The sequence below is a fragment of the Erpetoichthys calabaricus genome, chromosome 6 (genome assembly GCF_900747795.2).
Source record: "Erpetoichthys calabaricus chromosome 6, fErpCal1.3, whole genome shotgun sequence".
NCBI lineage: Eukaryota > Metazoa > Chordata > Cladistia > Polypteriformes > Polypteridae > Erpetoichthys > Erpetoichthys calabaricus.
The window spans coordinates 111,327,530-111,345,041 of NC_041399.2; the positions used below are offsets into that span (position 1 = coordinate 111,327,530).

General features: G+C 37.8%; 1 protein-coding gene across 1 annotated transcript in view; it reads left to right on the forward strand.

The window, feature by feature from the left end:
* The window catches only part of bcl2b (BCL2 apoptosis regulator b), a 243,950-nt gene extending 227,935 nt beyond the window's left edge, over window positions 1-16,015 (forward strand). Inside the window, exon 2 of the mRNA XM_028803853.2 lies at window positions 1,469-16,015. Coding sequence (XP_028659686.2) covers window positions 1,469-1,606 — 138 coding nt within the window. The 3' untranslated portion in view covers window positions 1,607-16,015. The remainder of the gene's footprint in view (window positions 1-1,468) is intronic.
* The last annotated feature ends 1,497 nt before the right edge of the window (window positions 16,016-17,512 follow it).

Here is a 17,512-nt window from a genome sequence, read left to right on the forward strand (position 1 = left end):
CGAAAGTCAAAGCGCGATGTAGCAAGGGATTACTGTATTACGAAGTAATTATTGTGTTATTTCACAAACATCTTACATGCTGTTGCTGTTACCATCATTTATGTGCATATTTCAGTCATCTAGTGACAGCTATTGATGGAGAGATTAACTAGGTGTATAGCTTGCATTCAAGTGACAAGAACTGAACAAAAGTTTTTGGCATACATTTAATTTTAATCACATTAAAGTTTTGTACACATGTTTCAGCACAGTCAGAGGGATAGTACAGAGCTGTAATTGCTGCCTCACAGTGCCAGGGTGTGAATTGGTTTTGCATGTCCTCCCTGTGTTTCTAACTGCCTATGATTACCTGTTGTGACCAGCAGGGGGCATTGCAGACACAAATGATAACCACATTTTTTTTATACCATTTACCTTACAAAAGGCTTAGATAGTGGCACAAAACAACACAATTCTTCTTCTTTCTGTTTTTTGTCTCTCCACTCCTCTAGGCGAGCTTTGTCTTCTTCTACCCGCTTACCTGGATATAGTCAAGCGGCGTCTTTTCTCTTAGACCCAGGTGTATTTGCGGTGCTAGGACATAGCCCGTTGGACGTAGTTCCAAGTCAAACAGAAGCCCCACAAAGTAGGGATCATTAATCCTGGTAGCTTCCCTTGGCGGCCCCCACAGAACCCCATGGGAGTACATGTCCCAGCATGCCCTGCAGGTGTCCATGTGGGTATCCAGATCCAGGAGTGCTGTCCTCTAGTGTATTGGGGGAGCATGTAGTCCTGATAAGTTATCTCCCCTATCTTTCCATCACACTTATCTCTATTACACTGTTTTAACACTGAATACTGTCATACTAGACACTAAAATATTTACTTTAATACTTGGGAAATGTGTCTAATTTGTGCAGCTAATATTTTTTTTCTTTATGCAATTAATTGCCTTGTAATAGATTTCATCAAATACATATTTGGAATGAAGAGGACAAAGCAAAAGAATTTATTATTGGCACATTAAAAGATTTATATTGTATCTGACTTTATGTCAGTTCATCTCAATTTCATTCCATGTATCCATCAGTAACTTCTTCCTATTTTTCTGTTTGTCAGTCTGTCTGTCTGCTTCTGCCTGTCTGTATACATTAATGTATCCATCCATCTGTCAATATGTACCTTTCTTTCTCTCACTGTCTATCAGTCTGTCCATTCATTCATCCATCCATTCATGCATCAGTAACTCCTATCTCTGTTTTAACTGTGCCCTTTTTTACTTTTTGTCATGCACAATTTTTTTGGCACATTCTGGTCTGACTTCAATCACTTGTTAGGTTGGCCATGCTTCCTTGGATACTATACAGGAAGCCTATGATATTGAAAACGGATGTTTGTTAAAAAAAAACTTTGATCTGTATAAAATTTCCAAGATGGACAAGTAGTTTAAACGTGATGCCTGACTTTCTTTTCTCTGTTTGTCTTTCAGGATGCCTTTGTGGAGCTGTATGGGGGACGGAGGTCATCAATGCTTGGATGTAGTTGGCCATCTCTCAAGACAGTTTTCAGCCTGGCTGCTTTGGGTGCTGCTGGTATCACCATTGGAGCTTACTTTGTGCAGAAATAAAGAACACAACAGTTTTTTTTTGTTTGTTTGTTTGTTTGTTTTTTTGTTTGTTTTTTTTGGCCTGATATGGATCTTCCCTAGGAATACTTCTCTTCAGATATCAAGTATTTGAAACAAAACAACAAAAACCAAAAGTTTGTCAGGAGATGCACTGAATATGCCCATATGGAAATGAAGCAATAACACAGGGAATTACTGTATATTTAGAAGAAAGGGAAGGATAATTTTCACTTTATTTCCACCAGCATTTGACAGTTTTTTCTTTCTTTTCCTAAAGAAGTCTACAGGATGTCACACAATGCAAAACTACTTCTTATGCACAGTTTTCATTCAAAATAGTTCTGATTCCTCCCTCAAGTTTTATTTTTTTTTTTTCTTCTGGAAACAGTTCAACTGAAAAACACTTTCAGTTTCTTCAGGTAACTCATCGTGAGTGCCTTCCTGGAATGATGGATCCAAATACTTCTGGAGGTGGCAATGAGTGTTTCAAGTCCTTCCGAACAGACTGTCTGCTGAAGTCAAGTTTAAAAAAAATTGCAAGCACCACACTTACATCAGCCTCTGTAGAAAAGACAACCACATGGCTGGAATGCCCTTTGTTTTGCCTATAAGCCGTCTTCTCCTCCCTACTATAATTTCCATCATTCTGTTGTTTTCCCGAATTTTCCTGCAGTTTCTTAGTGCGTCTGATTTTATCTGTCTAGTGCTTGATCAATGGAGAAAGTAGTGTATGCAGTCACATACTTTGAATGAAATCTGACTGGTGTTTGTACTAAAATAAGCCCAACTAAATCCTAATGACATGTGCTGCCGTGTTTTCATGTGAGTCTCTCTGGCTTTATATGTTTGACAGATTTAGTTGATCTTTATGAAAAAAGTAGCTACCACTGTTTTGTGGACTTCATGGAGTATAGGCAAATTAGAGAGAAAGCTTAAAAACAGAACAATGCAAGAGAAGGTACAGCTGAGAAAGGCCCATGATGCTCTTATAGGCTCACCAGTGGTCTATACTGCTTCCATTAATCTGATGTAAAGATTAGAAAGAATACAAAAGTGGGTCAACTCTTCTCCAAGCCAAACACACCGCACCAATCCAAGAAGAAGGCAGATGTGTGTAGCATGAAGGTTTGACTAATTGGTGTGAATTTGCATGAAAGTTGTCTATTTCAGAGTTGGAGACCTGCTGCCCCTACACAGTTTGACCTAAACAGAGTTCTAGCCCTGGTTCTACTTTCACCCTCTACTTGCTTTGGTGAGCTTTGATTATGTTACACCTGGCCTTTGATTTCTGTAGCAATTTTAGTCACTGCAAACCAAGTCTTTGTACTGAGAACTGTCTATGCCAAATCAAGCCCATTAGACACTTACAAGCAACGTTTTGTTTCCACTTTCTGTAGACCAGCCAAACAAGTTGACACATACTGAAGACTGTCTTTGTACTGATTGCCTGTCCAAACTGAAGGAGAGCAGGCCTGTTGTGTGAAGTGAAGCAGGCAGTCAGATGCCGTCCTCCTGATGCAGGGAGTGGGCAACAAAATAGAAACTATGTTTGCATTCTTTACTTTCCCTACATTTTCCATGGGTGTATAAAAAGAAAGTTTTGTCATGTGGTCAAAACTTTTGGCATTGAACAGCCTATCATATTTTAGACACCCCAGAACATGATATCTCCATTTTCAGTGCGATGACTGTCGGAATTCAAGTCTGTGAACGTGATTAAACACAAAACCGAATTGCTCGAGCCAGGTGAAATATGACCCAGTTATTAGCACTGTAAATGCACCTCAAGAGCGTTTTATTCATTACAAATATGGATTATTTTATTGTGCCTAAGCTACAGCACAGCTGGTGAAGGACAAAATATTTTTTTCAACAAAATATGATTTTTCTATTCTATTCCACGTAATAAAATATTAGTCATTGATGTTTTACTGCTAAAATTAAAGCTTTATTTAGGAAAAGTCACGTGCTGGACACGTCAGATTTTTTTCATGGCTGTAACTATGCAGTAGGTGGCACAAGACACAGACGCAGTAGCAAATGCCTGCTCAGTGTGACCTGGAAGATACATTACTTATAAGATAATGCACTGCATGATCCAGCAGGCTAGCAACAAAGAAATCTGACGCATCAAAGATGGGCTGCTGGAAAACTATAGCAGGCCAATGGGTCAAAGACCTATTTATCTAAGGAGTGCATCTTCTCCAAAATGTACTCATTTTTAGTTTTTCCCAGTTCCTTGTAGGAATCTTCCTTTTTCCTTCCCTGCCTCGTCTGACATCTTTGTAAAGGGCATAAAGACATCCATAGTGGCAGTGCCAGCGCACAATTCTAGAGACCTGCATTTGAATTTCGGGAGGTCCAGCCTCAGTGTAGAGTTTGCATGTTGTCCCTATTTCTGCAGGACCTCTGGTTTCCTCCCCCATTCCAAAAGACATGAAGGTTAGGTTGATCAGTGACTCAGAACTGGCCTGTTGTAAAAGAGTGTGATCTGTGATGGACAGGGGGGCTTCTGGTGAATGCCCTTCATGTCCTGAAATTGAATAAATCATGGGCCCTTATCATGTTAGTCTTTTATTAAAACTCTTTGCTGGTTAAAAGGAGTCAGCTGCCTCCACCGTTTGCTGCTGTGCCATATTGGCTTTCATTCCTGTCCCCCCTACTTTCTTATTGTGTTCTTTTATGTAAATAGAACACACTTCCACCACAGCTTTAAAAAAGGGGGAAAAGCCTGCCACTAGTGTGTCAAAATATGGCCTGCTGATTATTCAGTGTTGGCCCAAAGGCAAGTCCCTGAACAGTTTACCGTTATTTTGTAAGATGCCCATCATGCAGCAGCAGGTTTATTGTAGGCTGCCAATGCGGAATCTTAGTTGTGGCAAGTTAAGAATAATCATGTGGTGTAACTGTCAACTGAAAGAGACAACCGAATGTTTTGGTTTTGTTTTGTGTTTTTTTTAAGCTGATATAAGTACATCGAATAGCATTTATTTATGACTCCTTATTTAAAAAGTTAAAGTTTAATTCTAAAATATATATATATTTTTAAAACAGATGCATTTTAATATTTCATACATCAGTGACTCTTTGTTGCTTTTAAACTGATGTCTTTAAAACGTTTAGAAAGTAATCCTTAACTAGTTTAAGGAAGTATATATTAATAATTCAGAAAAAGTCTTTTACACAATAGATGCTTTATTTTAAGTTTACATCCACTATTCTTGTAGGGAAATAAAAGTGAAAAAAAAAGTGCTCTCACGGAAGTGGTTGCTCAAATATAATTTGAAACCATTCCAGTTATAAAGGTTTTTTTATATATATATCTATATACAGTATATTTATTGGAAGGTACCCAGCACACAACAGGTTTTTTGTATTAATCCTCGCTGAAGCTTGGATGGTAAGATTTTGAGCTTTACAGTGTCAAGAGGAGGGAGTTGGTACAGTAGGCGACATGTGGGACCCTTCTCCCTTTGCACCTCCCAGTTTCGCACTATTGACATTTATTTGCTGCTGCTAAGTTAGTATCAGTATGACGAGTTATGCTTTAATGGTTTAATTATGGAAGACAAGTAGAACATGTTGAATGGGACCTGTTTTTTTTTTTTTTTTTACAAAGCTGCTTAAAAATATGGAGAAAAAAAAATAACAGCAATTACTGCCATCGGTGGACCAGTTGTTGGAGTGCAACGTGTTATTACAAATACTTCTGTGCTGCATATTCTTAGGAAGGAAACTTTAAATCTGCTGTCTTGGAATACTGTTAATAAACACAAGGACACAAAAAACACATTTTTCCTGGGATAAATTTCCATCTCATGTACATCAACAAAAATGTTCAGCTTTGTCATATTTTTACATCACCTTTCTGCCTGTCGAATGAATTTAATGATCATCCCACTGACTCCGAAGATTGCACCTTAAGTCTTTGAAAAACAGCAAATTATATATACACACACACACACACATATATATATATATATATATATACATATATATATATAATATGTTAATTCTTCTGTTAATTTTTTATTTCTTTCCTTTTGGATGGATTTTTTTTATCGCTGAAGATGGAAAGAAAAAACGAACTGATGGAAAGTTTGTAAGATGTGATGTAGATTTAGAAATGGAAAGTGAAAATATTTGACATTGCTTTCCTTTAACTTTTTAAACAAATGTGCATTGCAAGAGGAGGAGAGGAATAATGAAGAAAAAGGATCAAGTGATCGCCAGGTCTTTCAGTAAAGAAGGTCAAATGGAAACAAGCTGTCAAAAATTTGGACTTCATACTGTAACAGATATGGCAACTAAGTGGGGATAATCTTAGCTTTAATGCAGAGCCACAGCCTGAGATGTCACTAGACCAGAACTCTTTGTGTGGCTCTTAGTTTTTTGGCTCTTTATTTTGTTTGCTTTTTGTCATTCATAAAGGCTGTTTGCTTGTAGGTCAACTGGGTTATGAATATTTTTAAGGGCATCGTAGTGTGTGTAAACTTGTTGGTAAATGGCTTCACAAGATCTGTATGGTTAACTTTACTTTTGAATTAAATGAGGCCTCAAGCGTATCACATTCTAATATCATATCTATACTTACTGTTGTATATCCTTTATAACCAAAAGGGTGACTGCTGTCTGCTAGAATTCCTAAAAAGCAAAAGTTTGAGCACAAAGAATAATGTAAGAAACCTGAAAGACTTTTGTGCTTGCTTGAAATGTTCTTTTCAGATTTTTTTTTTGTTTCTTTCTCTTGTCATTATAAATGCAAGTTTATGTGTTATCTGCAAAGTAAATGGTCTCTTTTGATCTTTAAAGTCCCAAAGGTGTGCTTAAAAAAGTTACAATAATAATTATGTATGCCAAGTGAAATGCACTGTAAACAAAGGACCACATAAATGTCAAGTTTTGCGTAAATAAAATTTTGCTGTGGCTATTGTTTTCCCACAGATGCTTGACTAAGTGGGAATGGCAGAAATACAATGCTGTTCTGGTTCTGAAAAGCTGTGCTCTCAGTGTGTTAATGTTACTATACATAATGCAAATTTTGAATCGTTCAGTATTGCTTCTTCTTTTTCAGTATGAACACACATTTTATTAAAAGGCCTCTCGATGTACTGGTGCCCATGTTCAAGGCTGTTGACTGCCTTATACCCAGTGCTGCTGATTTAGACTCTGGGCCCTAACCCTTTATTAAATGAAATGGGTTTGAGAATGTTATGCCATTGTTTTATTAAGACCTCACTGATTACAAATATCTCTGAAAATAATTTGAAATAGCAACAGAAAATCAACAGCAGAGAAAAAAAACACAATGTTGACATGGGTTCCATTTAACATGTGTGTTTCAAGTATTGCATCCATATATGTTCTCTTTCATATTCCTCCTGTTGCATGTAGTACTTGATGCAAAACAGGAAACCTCTCTTTAACATGTGCCTCTTGACTCTCTGTAGTGTCTAGGCCATTAGAGATACAAGTATACTGTACATTATTAGTTAGGTCTTTATGAAACACCATGTATTTTGGGAAGGGTGGAGGTGGTGTGATTCCCATACCATGGATTTCCCATCACACCCTATTGTCATACTTTAGTTTTTCAGCTCTGCACCTGTGACCAATGAAAGCAAGCTGTATCAACATGGCAACAGGAGGCATACAAACGAGCCTTGTACAATTGAGTGTTGAAGCTTAATTCTTTGCCATTGCTTCCTCAAAAACAACATCGTGTCAGTAAAGCATATTGTATCTTTATGTGTGATGCCTGGACATATTTAGCACACAGTAGAGGTTTCGCTTTCAGGTCTTTTTGAGACCTGTGGGTTCTGTGGGTACCCCTGTCTTCACCCCATTACAAGAAATCAGTTTAAGTAGAATCCCTAAATTGGCCAGATATGAAGAAATGTGCCATGTGATGGACTGGCCACTATATGTTTAATATAATTTGGAAATGTTATCATTGTTCTATAATTATTATATCACATCATCAGGCGTAAATCACCCCAGAATGCCTCTTGATTAGCTGTAGCTGGTCTCAAACCACAGATATCATGACTATTGACAACTTCCCATTGAAGCTCAAACTGTCCAAATTTATTAACCGAGTGGCAGAACATTTAGGCGTGTTACAGAAGGAAAGTGAGATGTAGCCAGTCAAAACACTAAGGATTAGGAGATCATTCATCAATGTTTAATGGAGCTTGCTCAACACAAAGTTGCAAACAATACCAGAATCAAACCAGGAAGTTCTAAACAAGAAAAATGCTCAAAAATGTTTTTTCCAGCAATGTTCAGATACATTACAAATTACACAAGCATCTTTTATAACATGACATTCATGGTGGGAGTGCCAATGAAATACAAATGCTCAAAAAGGCAATGAGGTAAAAATGTTAAAATTGTAAACCAGTGTTTCTTATATTAATAATAGTGAGTTTACACCATTGGGTCATGAGTCACCATTGTATTTAATGGGAATGGGTTGCAGAAGGTGTACGAAGTAGGTCACTGTGGGTTCCCACAGGTTAAGCAATCAGCCTTGCTCCAATGCTCATCCTCGCTCAGCACTCTGATAGTCGGCTGGCATTTTCCAAGGGGGACCCCCACCTTTTTCTGACAATTATCCTTGATCAGCACTCTCATGATCGATGGCGATTTTACAAGGGTGAGGGCTCTGATGATAGTCAGACCATGTAACATGGAAAACGTCTTGAAGACACTAAGAAGGGCAAGACTGGGGCATAACAACAAAAAGTTTAGGAAACCCTAATATAGACAAACAAACCATAAAAACAGAGAATTTCAGACATAATCATGAGAGGAGCAAGATGGCTCATAGATGCTCACCAGTATTTGTTTCAATGAGATAAGCCTGCTAGACAGACAACTGGGTTAAAATTGGAGCCAAGAAGATAAACTCTGGAAGTTCAGAATTAATGAACTTCTCTCCTTTGTATGTTCTTCCAAATGTTTAGTGATTATAGGATTATGGCAGAATTATCTCATTATTATATCAATGCCCTCAAATAAAAATCCCAAAAGATGTTTATGACTACTTCAGAGATTTAACACCACTCAACCCACTATACAGGTATTGTACAGCAGGTCGGTGGAGAGAACCGTAACCTTGGCATTGAGCTTTACAGTAAAGTTAATTACCTAATAGTAACAACTCACCTTGCCTCCACTTCCATGTTGACCAGCATGTTTTCTAGAATTTAGAAAATCAAGCCAATGTCACCAGTTTATTTCTTCACTTCATCTTGAACCTGAAAAGCCTAATTGGCCGCTCATCACTTCAGCAGTTTATATTGCCACTGCACACATTCCAGTACATCCTGACTTTCACTGACTGCGATTTATATCTCAAGAAATACAAATGCATACACACAAGCACAGTGCTCTGTCGGTGTTGTTTTTCTGCTCTTTTTTTTTTTTTGAAAGGATGATAACTTTTGTCTGTTTAATATGTTGTCTTTATTTTGTTTTTGACTAAGCACTTGATTATTTGATTTCATTTTATTGTATGTTGATAAGCTAAGAAAACCAAGTTTTCTGTAACATGAAAAATAACATGATAATGTGAAATTGCTTTTTTTTGTTCATGTATTTGTTATAGTATAGCAGGGGTTAATTACCAAATAAAACTATTCAAAGTAGAAAGGTGTATCAGATTGTCACAAAAGGATACATGGTTTTGGTCTCAAAATTGTTGTTTTTGCTTGGCTGGCCACAAGAAAATGGAAGAAACTACCAGTTTCTGATATTTTTGTTTGCTGTATTTTCTCCAGTCAATATACAGTATTCAATTCTTATGGCTTCCTTGGACACTGATAAATTATAAATCAAGGATTCCTAAGGAAGAGTCTTTTGTTCTGGCAGTCTACAAAACAGAGCAACATTTACTAAATTAATCGCTATTTCATAGTAAGTGATGTGCGAATTGTGAAACCTGTGCGCATCACTGTTAAAAAGGCTGCAGAACTGAAAGTTTCTTACCTTACAGTATAAAGTATAATACACACTGCTTTACATACGCCTAGGCAATACAGGAGAAGGAAACCATTTCATTTGTATAGCTCATTTCACAACAGACTGCCAAAAGTTGCTGGTCTCGAGGAAAGAGAGTTAACAATAGGGCATCACGTAGTTCTAGACACTTTCCTTATTCAAGATGTATATGGACTTTAGAAATAAAGCTCCTCATCGGTCTCTCTCTCTGAACTGGACTTTAGACAGCGGTAGTGTTTACCTGACCACAATATAGAAAAGAAGCCATTCTTAGAATGGCTAGCATCATTTCTGATTTTCTTTGCCCTGATCCGACATCATTTGATGTCTAAGCTAGAGAGTTCACACTCAGTGATGAGTTCGGCTGACCACACCACTCTCTGCCAAGCTTTGTGGCCCTGCTGCATGCTGTTCCCAAACCAGGTAGTAATACCTTCAATGCTGGATGTGTAGAAGTTCTTAAGTAATTGGGAGGGCATCAAGAAATCCCTGAAGTGATAAAGGCATTGAGATTTTCTTCCAGCACCCCAAGCAGATGTACATTTTAGGTTAATCGGTCATTGTGAGTGAGTGTTGGCATGGAGCTGTAGGAGAATGTGTCCTATGGTCGACTGGCACCTACCCAGCACTAGTTCTTGTCTTGAACATGATGTTGCCAGGATAGCCTCTGACTTAGAAGGACCCTAAAACTGGATTTGAAAGAATGGATGGATTATTTTGTCTGTATTTAGTATAAATAATATTGTAGTGATGCAGTGGTTGGCACTGCAGTCTAGTATTGGATTGATACTAAAATTTTGACTTCAGTACTGACACCAGCTTTTGCACCTCAGTTCCAGCACCAAAACACTGCCCAGGTACTTTGTTATATGAATACAAGTGCCTCCCTGCTCCACCACACTCCTCATATCATTTAGCACAAAGATGTAGGTGTTTTATAACCAAGAGCATGGGGGGTTGTAGTTACTACACCTTTAGGTTTTCAGTTGTGCTGATATATAACACAGTCCAATGTGCCTGCCTGCATGAAAAAATGTACTTCTGGTACCAAATTAACATAAACCTGGTATAGTACCAAAACAAAAATTAGGTTATTTCAGTTCTTTTTCAATACTGATTTACCGCTTCACACTACTGCACTAGAGTTCTGGATTCAAGTCATGTGCTGGTCACTTTTTGTGTGAAGTTGGCATGTTCTCTGCCTATCTGCATGTGTTTTCCTGAGACACTCTAATGTCCCACCACATCCCTTGAATATGAAGGTTAGTTTTATTCCATAGTGTGAACAACTATTAGTGAGACCTGCAATGCTGATCCTGAATTGTATTAATTTCTACCTTGGATAAATGGATTGAAAATGAATGACGCTAATAACAAATAGAATATCTTTCAGCAATTAGACCTGCCCTTGCTTCTAAATCCTGCAATAGCTTTTAAAACTAGTGTTCATCACTTTTGACATATTCTAAATTTCTTTTTTTTTAATGATTTTGATGGGTTATTGTGTTTACAAACCCTTTCAATTACCTACGTGAGGAAATAATAAAATGAGTACAAGAATAAGAAAGACGTCAGTTGTGGTGTTGATGAGACTCCAACTGTTTTCGAATCTCACTTTTTGAATGGCACCAAGCTGCTCACTGCCTTTGCAAATTACGATGTCCCTAGCACTGCTTAGCAGCTCTTAATGCTATTAGAGCACTGGTCTGGAGGACTTGAATTCTGTTCTTCAAGCAGGAGGCTTACAGTTTACAAATGAAACTCTGAAGTGCCGTCACTTTCTAGCCTCTTGTTAAACATGCAACATGTGTTGAAAAATCATGGTGTTAGACACACAAGCAAATAACTGTGTAGAATGTGAGGAGGTACTCTCCTGCATGTTTAATGAAAAGCTGTCTTTCATTTTTTTTTTTTGCACTATATAGATCAAAGATTTAGGTTTACCTGAAACTCTATAGTCACAGGGTTTTCACTAAAGACGCGTTTGTGTTTATAGTGTGAACACTCCCTGCCACATGTCACTTCAGTATATATTTAATGCTTTTGCCATTATTCATCCTCATTCCCTTTTACTATTGAAAAATTTGTCTAATTTGACTGGCAAAATGTAAGCACTTTGGATCTGCATTCAAATTCTGAGGCATGAGGGTGAAAGCTGCTTATAATAATAATAATAATTCTTTGCATTTATATAGCGCTTTTCTCACTACTCAAAGCACTCAGCAATTGCAGGTTAAGGGCCTTGCTCAAGGGCCCAAGTATGTTTTATAGTAGTTTGTACATATGTTTTGTATGCATATCTGTTTTAGGCATATTTCTTCAGGGTTAGCTGTGGCTCCCCTCTCCAGATTTTTGAATAGCGGACTTACAAGGGGGTCTTTGTGCCTGAAAAAGAGGAAACAAATTAGAAAGCAAACATTTTTAACTGATATTTATGTAGATTATAACAGATAGAGAGATAAATGAAATTGTTTACCTGTAAGCCAACTTTCCAGACACTCATTATATTTTCAAATTCATTTAATCAATTTCATGGTCATGGGGGCAATGTCTAACACAGTAACTTTGGATGCAAGTCAGAAGCCTGCATTGTGATGCCCACTTCCTCATTTTTAATCATTAACTGTTATCATCTTACATATTTTCTGAAATGTAGGAGAACATGCCAACTCCACAAACAGTGGCCAGGCATATAACTCAGCCCTATGAGGGAGCAGCAGTGCTAAAAACTGTGCCACCTTGTGTGGTGGACCCTATCCCATAAGTGTAGCTGCAGTAAACATTTTCACCCCCCTTTTCCCCCCACAGTTCATTAACAACAAAAGTACATGTCTAACTCAAGATGGATACAGTATCCTGGTACGCTCTTAAAATTAAAGGTGCCAAATTGCTTCTTCTAAGGCAAGTCATAGGAAAAACATTTTTGGTTCCCAAAAGATCCATCCGCATGAAGGTTCCTGAAAGAACCTTCATTTATTTAGATCCATAATTGGCTTCCTAAATAACAAATAATAGATGACAGATTTATGAAATGGGTTTATCATTTTTAAAGGATAACTACACAGACGAAGTTCATATTTTCAGGATCTGCCAGTATCCTGCTAGGTAGCCAGCTATACGTTAAAGATTTCTGTATTTCAAAGCCCAACCTACACCATACAGCCTAACCATATCGAAAGTGTTCATTTTCAGGCAATGACTCCAAGACACAACCCAGCAAAGCACCATTTTAGAACAGTATTTTTAAGAATGCAGTTTACAGTTAAAAACAGTATGCCAAAGGGAATAAAAAGTATCACTTTTTAAAATTTTCCATGCATTATCAAAAAAAAACCCCATAAAATCAAGAATACATTTAAATCCTGTACAATTTTTATCCCATCTAATGCATTCAGTCTTTAAGGAGAAGTGAGTTTACTCACCATGTACAGTGCAAAGCGCTTTTGTTTCCTTTGCATGCTTTCTCAGGTTTACAAAGTCAGGAACAACTTGATGTAGCACTGTACGTAATCTGGAAAACTGAGTGAAAGTTTGTACAAAAAGATGGACGCCTGTGCTGTAGATCCTTATCTAATTTACACATTGAACATGCAATGGCATTTCACTGCCTGTCACCATAAGGGTGCCTATCGATAGCCGCTGCTTGTTCCTTCCAGAGGAACCAAGTAGTGTAAAACCTGTTAGTCAGGCCAGTAAACAAACCCATGCTCCTGATGGCTTCCTGCAATAATGCAGTTTCACCACTTAAAGAAAAAGGGAAGCATTGGAACTGAAATGTTGTAAAACTGCCCAGAAGAAAGTCAGTCTGTTGTCTCTGTGAAAAGAAAAAGCGAAAATCCTTGATTACATATACTGTAGCACACTTCCATAGAGCATGACAGTACAGTTTACAGTCCACTAGTGTTTACCATTACCCACCTCACCTTGCAGTTGAATGCGACTGAACTTGTCAAAGCACAGCCATGAGCACATGACTTGGACCCAGGCTTTGCACTGCACACCTGACCTCACATGGATCCAGAAATCCAAAATGTTATGGCTTTTCCATTGGGTGGGTCTTCAATCTTTTCTGCATTACTGAAAGCAGAAAATAGAAATAAATACACAATTATCAAATTGCAGCAAGAACAATGGGTTAGAAATTGCATCGCATGCCTTTTTCAAGGTTATTACAAATATATGATGAAACTGAAATTCAGCTGAACAATTGGAAGACTGGCCACACCAAGGACAGCCACTTTAGCCATTCAGTGTCATAGCATTCCCTTGATTTTTAGCATATAGCGTGCTTCCAGTCAAGTCCAACCCTTTCCTTCCCCACACTTTCCGGTTTAGGGTTGTGCAGCGCTTGTGCTTGTCTGGCAGCATTTGGACGCAGCATTAGTGAAAAATACTCTCATGCAGCACAAAGTCAGCTAACCTGACATGTCTGGTGTTGGGATATGAGAGGAAACCAGGAGAAAACCTAGAAAAGGCCCACACAGACACTGGGACAATGAGCAAACTTAGGTAGGGATATGAATTTGGCACCCTGGGGCAGTTTGCCCCCATGCAGCTCCAAACTAGGAGCACATTTACAACTGTATGAAATTCATTCTGAAATCGTTCAATATGTCCAACAGCCCCCATTGACCATGCCCAGGACTAAGTGAGGTAGACAATGACTGACTGTACATAGAAATATACAGAAAACATATGTTGTGTATATTTGAGGGGTACATTTATACAGAGGTACTGTATATATTTATGTACTGTATACATGTATTTATTTTTATTGGTTATTAAAAAATTACTCTTTTCAGTTTTATAGCTTCTGATAATGGTAATATAAGTAAAATACAGTAGGCTAAGGCTAGTTGCAAGTCATGGATGTGGATGCAGGAAGTGAAGCCTAGTGGTTCATGTTTTCAACTTCTTACCCCAAGGCTTCCATTTCAGTTATTTGTCAGCAACTGCTCCATTTGTTTATAACACTGTTTATACAGTGACGGGTGGCTGAGAAGCACAATGCTTAGCTCCAGAACACGGCAACTTCCAGTATGAGGTGTGGTCATCCCAGCATCGACATCGGTTTTCTCCTGATGTGCCAGTCTTCATGCCAAAGATATGAATGTTAGATTGATTGTCTTCTCTAAGCTGGCCCAGTATCAATGAATGTACCTGTGGTGAACTGGCCCGCCATTTTCTACAGAAACAAATAGGTGTATATGTTGTGGCGCTAAATTATACAGTTCATGTTGTTGCTTAACATATTTTGTGTGCTGGATCAAAATATGTTAGTAAAGTATTTTTCATCAGGTTAGATTTTGAGTGACATGTGACTTCAATTCAAAAATATTGAGCATTTACTTGCCTATGACAAAAACATAATCTAAAACTTCACAACTTTTGATTCTCTGTTGTTATTTGTTCTACCAAACTGACTGAGCGCAATCTAGACTGCAGACATAATTAGCATCCATAATAATCCATGCCGTTATGACATTCCCAACATTCTCTCTGCGTGCCTTGACCCAGTGGTGTTGTTCAAAGACTTCTGGTGTGAATTGTTGGGCAAAAAGAGAAAGCCAAAGGTAAAAGAAAGAAACCTCACCTTTACACTTCATAACCAGGAAATGATGGGGAGGCCAGTTGATAAGCAGGCAGGGGACAGAAAACATTAAAACTGGAAAACAATTACTGAAACTCAAAGTGAGAAAACCTAAAAACCAACTGGTTAGCCTTTCCCCTGATGGCACCATCTTTTCTAGAGTAACTGTCATCACGTCACAGGTCCAGCAAACAAAGTGGCGGCACCCATGCAACCAGGTAATAAAATAACAGTGCCAGTGAAGAAAACACATTATAAAATGACAGTGAAGTGATGAAATAAATGCAGACACAAATTATAATAAAAACACATTCTGGACTGCATTGATTATAAAATTGTTTTTAGTAAAGAATGCCTAGAACAGCCGTCCAGAGTTTTGCAGTGGTTTTATATAGCACCTTACGTAGATACAGATGGTCTGTAAGTAATGTGTCTTCTTCAGGTGGCTTTTGCTCAGTAGTTCCTCAGTTTTGAGACCAACACTGCACCTGTACATTTTTGCTTAAATTCTGCTTGCAAGATGTGTGTGTTATCTCCAGCCTGCCCGTAGGATTTATTTTATTCCATCCATTAGTGTGCATCAAAGAGTGTCACGCATTCCTCCCCCTGCTGCAAAAATTATAGTTTTATTTTTTTAAATGCTTCTGTGAGTCTTCTCTTACAGTGTAAAGTAGTATGCTTGTAATTAATTTGTCCAGAATGTGCAGTTCAGAGTCCCACACATTTCTGATTTAATATCTGCGTTGTGCTCTGTAATTTTATTTTTGTCCATTTGCAGCTCCTGTGCTTAATAAACATAAATCGTTAGAAATTAATGGTGAGTGCTGATTTTTCTGCTTGGTTTTGCCACTGAGTAGCAGGACTACACTACATCACACCTCAGTAAGTATTCTTTTTTGTATATACCCAAGAGCTCAGGGCTGGGTGGAGTTCAGTGTCAGCCTTCCTTTTTATCTCAGAGATTTTATGGACTACACCTTCACCTCCACCTCTAGTAAATACAACATCAACAATATTCATTTCTAACACATTTTCATGCAAAGGATTTAGCTCAAAATGCTTAACAACATGTCAAAGAAGTAATTACATGCTAAAGAAAAGCAAATTAAATTTAGATTAGAACAATCATGAATTGATAGCATACATAGATATAACCTGTCTTCTTTGGGAGAGGAGCAGTGAAAGCTTTAGATTTGTCAAAAATTTTGATCTCTGGTTTTTGACGGATCTCAACGTTTTAGGGTCCCATGATACCAAAAACATTGATATCTCTATGATGGGTGTGTGTGTGTCTGTCTGTGTGTGTGTCTGACTGTGTGTGTGTGTGTCACAGTTACCTGAGGATGGTATAGAGCTAAAACTGCAGGATGTAAAAATAACAAACTCGAAACTTATGCCTGTTATGAGATGACGATGTGCTGATTAGTTTTTGAGAAAGAGACACTCTATAGGAACCCTCAAATACCGTAATTCTGCAGTTAATTATGAATTATTCTCATCAATTGCTATCGTAATGACCTATTTTATGATCAGAAAGAGCAGCATCATAGTGGTAAGTAATTACTGAAATGTTATTGAATAGTTGGGGTAACTTGGTTCCTAGGGCACAAAGCCTACTGACGCTCTCGTCCTAATTTGTTTTTTATTGAGTTTCTAAGTAATCATCTGATGATAAGGTCAGATGGCCAAGATGGACTCAAATAAAAGTAACCCAGTAAAGATGAAGAAAAATCAAAATATGTTGGAGTTCCAGGCCAAAAAACCACCCAGTCCCCAACTGGGCATTCTACCTAACATAAATGTTCTCAAGCAGTTTGTTATTATTTTTTTTTTAGGCTGTGTCTTGGAGGATTCGATGCAGTGGGTCTTGTGACAAGTTGGGATATCCACTTTCATTCAGACACCACAAGCGGCTGCACGGGACTTTGATCAAGTGGTGGTGGTGGAGAAAAGTAAAGATTAATACTGATTGCAGATTCACTGAAGACAGTTATCATTCTGTGCTTATCTAGGGTATTAAGAGTAGAACTAAACTGAAGCTACAAAAACGCAAAATTAAAAAAGTGGGATTTTAGGAGTTTTTTAAAATGTCCCACTGTATTAGACTGGCGTATCTCTATTAGTAAAGTTTTCCAGATTTTTTGTGCATAACAGCAAAAGCCACCTCTCCGCTCCTTTTAAGCTTTACACTTGTAATAATTAGCAGACTACCATTAGAAGATCTAAGGGTATTTAAGGCTTTATAAACCATTAGTGGTGTTTTAAACTAAATGTAATGACACTAAAACTGGCGAGATGTGCACAGATTTTCT